The sequence below is a fragment of the Tachyglossus aculeatus genome, chromosome X2 (genome assembly GCF_015852505.1).
Source record: "Tachyglossus aculeatus isolate mTacAcu1 chromosome X2, mTacAcu1.pri, whole genome shotgun sequence".
Taxonomy (NCBI): Eukaryota; Metazoa; Chordata; class Mammalia; order Monotremata; family Tachyglossidae; genus Tachyglossus; species Tachyglossus aculeatus.
The window spans coordinates 6,594,220-6,601,630 of NC_052100.1; the positions used below are offsets into that span (position 1 = coordinate 6,594,220).

The window sequence follows — 7,411 nt, forward strand, 5'->3', positions numbered from 1 at the left end:
AGTGCCAGGTGAAAAAGGTATTTTCCTCTGCCCCGCAGGGATGCTGCAAGGCAGGTTGGGACAGAGGCTTCCGAAGCAAGTAGGCGGTCAACTGATATCTTAATACGTTTTTCTCCCAGCCCCAGGAAGATGAGATTTTGAACAGATCCCCCAGAAACAGAAAGCCGCGAAGAGATTGAAACAAACCTTTGAGAACTTGATCTGTGAGATTCCATTTTTCTCTTTTCTGGCTGGGGCCCCGGCGGAAGGCCCAGGACGGGCTTTCACTGAAACTCGGACAAACCTCAAGGCTTCATCATCAACAGGTTCCAGTCAAACACTATTCAATGTAATTTTGAGCATCTAGTAGTAAATATTTGCAATTGTGTTAAAAAGAACATCATTCCTGTAGGAAGAAAGCGTTTAATGTAATGGTTTGTAGATTCTTTTTTTTTTCTTTTTGAAATGTAACATGATGCAACTAACCCACATTTTTTGATTTAAAACGCTCACTTTTGTGTTTGGTTGTTTTTTAGTAGAATGGTAGAATTCCAATCTTCGTGATCTTGACCTAATTTAATGTATTAATCTGTCCATGGAAAATAATGGCAACATTTAGATGATGATGATGAGATGCAGTCTTTTATAACTTAGATTTTTTTTTTTATAAACTTCAAAATTCCAAAACATTGAAGTGTCTCTGTGTCCCTTAAAAATCCGATGATTAGGATAAAGTTAAGCCACCCACGTGGTTACATTAATCACTCCCCTCCCCTCTCCTTTAAGAAACCTTGATTCTAGGGAGCGGGGAAGGGTTCAAATCCATATAAAGATGGTTTTGACTAAGCTATATGAAATCAGGCTTGCTAAGAGTGGGAGGAGCAGAGTAAGGCCGCAAAATCTGTATTTCACCCTTGATCACTGCTAGGCGGAAAGGCATGATCTGGGCTTGGGAGATGCTGACCCCACTTGCTGTGTGGATGGATTTCTGGTCTCCAGCCTTCTTGGGTGGTTTCTTGTAGTTCTTAAACTGTTCAACAGGGCTGGCTGTGTGTATGTGATTGGATGTGTGTATGTGATGGGTTTTTTTTTTTTTGTATTTGTGTGTGGTTTTTTTTTTAAACTACTTCCCCTTCTACTGTGTTGATATTGTGCACTCCCTCACACACACCCCACCCCCCACCTCTAGCTTTCTCTGCTGCTATGCAGCTTCTTCAGAGTGCAGCTTGCCCTCCATTGTTGAAAAGGATTATTTGCTCAGCACAGTGTTAAATTTTAATGTGATCACATGTATGTGCATGTTTTTCTGTATACATGCACATGCATGTGTGTACACACACACACACACACACACACACACACACACACACACACACTCTAAAAGCTTGGGGCCCCTCCCACTCCCAACTCACTCCCCACAAACCTGCTTTCAAGATCCAAGCCCAGGGTAGAACAGTCTCATAATTTTATCATTACCCTCCATGTAAATGCAAACCCAGAGGCTGAAGAGGTGATCAGATCACAGACCAGCTGTCGATGCAGATTGCAGTATTTATATGTGTGTGTGTGTGTGTGTGTGTGTGTGTGTGTGTGTGTGTGTGTGTGTGTTTTGGGGAGGGGAGGGGCGGGTAGGGGCCTACCTGGTTTGTGTAACTATTAAGCCTGTCAAGGCTTTCATCCGTTCTTCATATAACAATGACATCTTCAATTCAACTGAATGTAGGGGGTTCCAGTTCTTCAAACAAAATAAATTTTTTAAAGTGTTGCTTATAGAATACATTGCTGGTCTTAGGTGGTCTTGGTTTTTTTTCGGAATGCCGATGTATGCTACCAGAGCATATTCTAGGGGGAAGCGCTTTGAAATACTTTCAGTACACTGTATTGAAATGTGTGGGGGAATTAGATGTTAATATTTTTAGCTCTATTTTTTTTGTTTGTTTGTTTAGCATAGCTTTATATGTACTGATTTACCGTGTCCTTGCACTGAATATATAAACACTCCACAGTGTTCTTGTATTTTGGGCGCAGGGAGGCGTGGGAGAGACGAGTCATGGGAGAAAATGCAATGTCATTCTATTTTGCAAACTATTCTACCTTTTTGACTGGTACACGTTAAATAAAACACCAAAAGGGAATACTTTTTGCTTCCTCTTTTTAATGCTGCACCCTTTCACGTGTTGCTTTGCTAGGTTAAAGTGACCATAGCCGTGTAGCAGATTTTCTCAAACGAACCGCAGTGCAGGTCGACCTTTATTGAGCAAGAGCTTGAAAAGATGTTTACAGGTTTCTGTGTGAAGCAGAAGTTTGGGGTCCCTGGACCTCTAGAAATCAGCGAACTTAACGCCACCCGCTCCGAATCATTCAGTGTACCTCACCTCTCTGCGTATGCAGTGCCCAAGCGAGGAACACTGTTTAAAGTTGCCTGACATTTTTGAGCTACTGCTGTCTTTAAATCATGTTGGATCCCAAGCCAAAAAAAAAAAAAAAATGCTACTTTGATGCAGGAGTGAGAAGCGGCAGCTGCGCTTCCTGATTCTCCTGTGACCTTCCTCTTTCTTTTTAAGCTTCGGTGTCTGACTTAAATGAGTGGCAGTGGCTTCCCCAACCTCCCCAGTGGCCGAATCACAACCCGTTGGCCCACTGATGGTTAAGTCTCTGCCACAGACGCCCTCCCTTAAGATGCTCCTCTGGTTTTCTCCACCCACCCCCAAAGAAAGTATCGTGGTTGCTCATTTTTCAACTTGCCAGAAAGGGTATTATGTTAAAACTCTTACTTTGTGTCAGTGCTTTCTGTGTGTGTGTTTTTGCTTTTGTTTTAACTGGGTTTTCATGAGAGGGATGTGAGTATCTACACTTTGGTTCATCATTTTGAGTTTAAGATGGACGAGGAGTTTGCATCTTCAGTGGGCAGCGGGTATTTCATACCTTGATTTATTTTGGGGGGTGGGATGGGAGGGGGTCAGATAAAGCAGTTGCCATGCTGGGCTTTGGTACCCAAAGGGTTATTAGATCTATTTTATGGAAACAGAACCCACTAGGATTAGCTGTGTCTTGTTAAGATCTCAATGTACCTAACTGTCCAATTTTTCCACTCCACGTGGTTTAATGTAATTGCTGCCTACATGGAGTGATTCTTTTGTTCCTTGTCCAGAGAGAACACTGTGTTGTTTTTTTTAAAAGTTCTGAGATAACACCAAATGTTCCACCATTATTGGGTTTTTTTTCCCCTTTTAGGGGCTACTGATTATTAGTCATTCTTCAGTCCCAAACCCCATCTTTTACGTCATCATGAATTGGTTTTGGACAGCAGCAAAATGCCAGGAGTATTTATAAAAACTATGCCAAAAGCAAAATCACGTCTATGAACTATGAAGTTTTGTGTTGCTTACTGAAGGGAGATGCTTACAAATGTAGCAGAATAACTTCTTGCTGGAATATACTTTTCTCTCTCCTTTTGTTTTTTAAGGAAAAGCATTTTTAGGAATTAAGGGTTAGACTGCCCAGATGCTGTTGAAGACTGCTGAATCTTATAGTGTCACAGAGGAATAAATAATTCAGAGAGTTGTCATTAACCTCCCTTACTCCCTTTTCCTGGCTCCGCTTAACCTGTGGTAGCAAATAGGGTGCCAGGGGGCCTGTTTCTTTGTCCAAACAGCCGCTAAATGCCAGTATTGCCTCCAAAAACTATTGAGAGCAAAACCCTCAAGTATTGCTAACAAGAACTGTTGACGTGTCAAACCGAAAACTCCTGTGTCCATTGTAAAAGGGTAATTGTCGATGCAATATGCACATATAAAATTATTGGATAAGTTATAATGTAACAGTTTACTCATCAATAAAGAAATTTAAACCCATTCAACTCTTTTTTTTTTTTTTAACTGCCTATCAGTTTCAAAACCAACGTTGTCCCAACGCATGTATTTAGATCACTGCATTCAAACTGGGGTATCTAGAAATGAGTGGATTTCTGTCCTGAGGCTTCAGAACCAGCATGAAAGAATGGTGCCAAGGGTTTTGTGCGGTGCCACCCCCTTGTCTCTGCCAGGCAGGTTCTCCCTGGGGCACGGAGCGAATAACCCGACCCAGAGTGCCCATGGGGATCAGAGTCAGGGGCATCTATGCCAATGCGCTTCAATCTGTGACCTATAGACATTCGATATTTGCACCACGCCCAATCACACAGCACTCACATACCTGTCTTTAAAGTATTCATATTAACGCCTGTTTTCCCCCTCTAGACTGTAAGCTTGGTATGGGCAGGGAACGTGTCTGCTAATTCTGTTGTTATCGGACTCTCCCACGCACTTAGTACAGTGCTCCGCACAGAGCAAGCACTCAAGAAATATGATTGATTAGATGGCTGGCACCAAGATCAATGTCGCCTGGTCAGTGAGGAAAAGTTGGGGTATTAATGGAACCTTTTTTGTTTCTGCCCTGAAGTATGAGGTGGTTTTCTGGTATTGATTTGGATGTTCCTTGGGGTGGGTAATGTATTTTAGCTAATTTTACGGAGTAGGCCTTTAGCCCACCCTAATCTGCAGGGATTGTTTTAAGCAATGGACTTCCTTGCTCATGACCTTTCCTAATTGCACTCTCCTTCCCCCATTTCCCTCTCTGCCTATGTACTTTAGTCCTCACCCCCTTACCACTTCAAGTACACCATTCGTTCCCACTCCCCTCAGAACCTACCTATCTTTAAACTGTATATTATAAATGACTTGTTAATGTCTGTCTCTCCCTCTAGGCTGTAAACTCGTTTGGGGGCAGTGAACTTGTCTAATTTTATGATATTGTACTTTCCCACATGCTTAGTTCAGTGCTTAGCATTTAGCACTCACAGATTGATTTATCTGTGAATCAGATAATCACAGTGAGCACTCACACACATAGATCAATCAGTCGTATTTACTGAGCGCTTACTGTTTGCAGAGCACTGTACTAAGCGCTTAATATCACAGATTGATTTATATTGGGTTACTTCCCCTGCTTGTGATTTATTTTAGGGTCTACCTGCCTCAGGAATCTCGTCTACTCTTGTATTCTCAAGGTTTAGTAGTCTTCTGCCCAGCATAAGCACTCAAAATGATTAACATCTGTAAACCTGCCAGGTAAATACATCCTTCTAGACTGTTTTCAAACAGGGCCCTAGCCTGAAAAGAGGAAATTGGAGATGAGTATTTTTAATGTGTGGGCAAAATGGAAAAGAGAGAAGGAAACCTGGGGGAGTGTAAACTGTTTTTAGCATTTAAATCTTTTATAATGGTCTTTACAAATTAGGTTGTAAGGAAACAGAGGAGAGAAGTCAAGAGAAGCAGAGTGACCTAGGGGAAAGAGCACAGTGTTGGGATTTGGGGCCTGGCTTCTAATCGCTGCCCCTTCAGTTGGCCTGCTCTGTGACCTGGGGGAAGTCATTTGACTTCTTGGCCTCAGTTTCCTCATCTGCCAGATGGGAACAAAACACCTGTGCGCCCCACATGACAATGGGATTGTGTCCGACATGATTACTCTGCATCTGCCCCAGTGTTTAGTACAGTGCTTGGCACTGAGTGTTTAATCAGGTAAGTATTATTAATATCACTTTCTCGCTTCTAATGGAGTGTGGGGGTGGAGGCCCGGGTCGCTGCCTGCCTCCCAAAACCCTGTGCTCCAACCACGGGGGGAATCTGGGGGCTGAGGGGAATTTAGAGGGTGGCATCTGTGGAATGGTCATCAGGTTGTAATAATAATGGTGACATTTGTTACGCGCTTACTCCGTGCCAGGCACCGTACCGAGGGCTGGGGTGGAGAACAGCAAATCAGTGTGGCTCAGTGGAAAGAGCACAGACCTTGGAGTCAGAGGTCATGGTTTCTAATCCCAGCTCCACCACATGTCTTTTGTGTGTGACCTTGGGCAAGTCACTTAACTTCTCGGAGCCTCAGTTACCTCATCTGTAAAATGGGGATTACGACAGACCCATGTGGGACAACCTGATCAATCAAATCAATCAATCGTATTGAGCGCTTCCTGTGTGCAGAGCACTGTACTGATGATGATGACATTTGTTAAGCGCTTACTATGTGCAAAGCACTATTCTAAGCGCTGGGGGAGGTTACAAGGTGATCAAGTTGTCCCACAGGGGGCTCCCAGTTTTAATCCCCATTTCACAGATGAGGGGACTGAGGCACAGAGAAGTGAAGTGACCTGCCCAAAGACACACAGCTGACAGTTGGCAGAGCCGGGATTGGAACCCATGATCTCTGACTCCAAAGCCCGTGCTCTTTCCACTGAGCCATGCTGCTTCTCCTACTAAGCGCTTGGGACTGTACTAAGCGCTTGATCACCTTGTATCGCCCCCCAGCGCTTAGAACAGTGCTTTGCACATAGTAAGCGCTTAATCAATCAATCAATCAATCGTATTTATTGAGCGCTTACTATGTGCAGAGCACTGTACTAAGCGCTTGGGAAGTACAAATTGGCATCACATAGAGACGGTCCCTACCCAACAGTGGGCTCACGGTCTAAAAGGGGGAGACAGAGAACAGAACCAAACATACCAACAAAATAAAATAAGTAGGATAGAAATGTACAAGTAAAATAACTAGAGTAATAAATATGTACAACCATATATAAATGGCTTAACAAATGCCATTATTATTACTAATTATTAAATCGGGTTGGAGCCAGTCCCCGTCCCACGCAGGGCTCGGTCTCAACCCCCACTTTCCAGATGATGATGATGATGGCATTTATTGAGCGCTTACTATGTGCAAAGCACTGTTCTAAGCGCTGGGGAGGATACAAGGTGATCAGGTTGTCCCACAGGGGGCTCACAGTCTTAATCCCCATTTTACAGATGAGGTCACTGAGGCCCAGAGAAGTGAAGTGACTTGCCCAAAGTCACACAGCTGACAATTGGTGGAGCTGGGATGAGGCGAGGGAGGCCCGGAGAAGTGAAGCGACCGGCCCAAGGTCCCACAGCCGACGAGGGGCTGAGGCGGAATTCGAACTCAGGACGCTGCGCCTCCCAGGTTCCGAAAGGCAGAGGCGAGGAGCCTTGGGGCCGGGCCCGGGTCCTGAGGGGAGGGCCGGGCGAGGTCGGCCGGGGAAAAGAAAAGGGCGACCGCCTCCCCCTCAGAGAGCGCGCGCACGCGCCCGCCCCCCTCCCCCGCGTTGGGCTGGGCCGGCCCCCTCCTGGGCCTCCGCCCCCTCATTGGCCGTGGGGCCTTCGCCCCGCCCCCCTCCCGCTTGCCCATTCGCTCCTTTGAAACGCCGACCGCGAGCCCCCGCGGAGGTGGGCTCTCGATTGGGCCGCGGGCCCGCCCGTCAGGCGCCGACGCGCAACGCCCGCGCGGCGTCGCCCCCCGCGGCCCCGCCCAGTGAGGATGAAGCTCCGAAAAACAATTTCAAGATGGCGGCGGCGGCGGCGGCGGCTGCGCGGAGAGCAATGGGGAC

General features: G+C 45.7%; 1 protein-coding gene across 3 annotated transcripts in view; it reads left to right on the top strand.

Moving 5' to 3' along the window:
* CANX (calnexin) overlaps window positions 1-3,833 on the top strand; it is a 32,470-nt gene extending 28,637 nt beyond the window's left edge. For all 3 annotated transcript variants that reach the window (XM_038771014.1, XM_038771016.1, XM_038771015.1), the window contains one exon: window positions 120-3,833. In XM_038771014.1, coding sequence (XP_038626942.1) covers window positions 120-179 — 60 coding nt within the window. In that variant the 3' untranslated portion in view covers window positions 180-3,833. The remainder of the gene's footprint in view (window positions 1-119) is intronic.
* The last annotated feature ends 3,578 nt before the right edge of the window (window positions 3,834-7,411 follow it).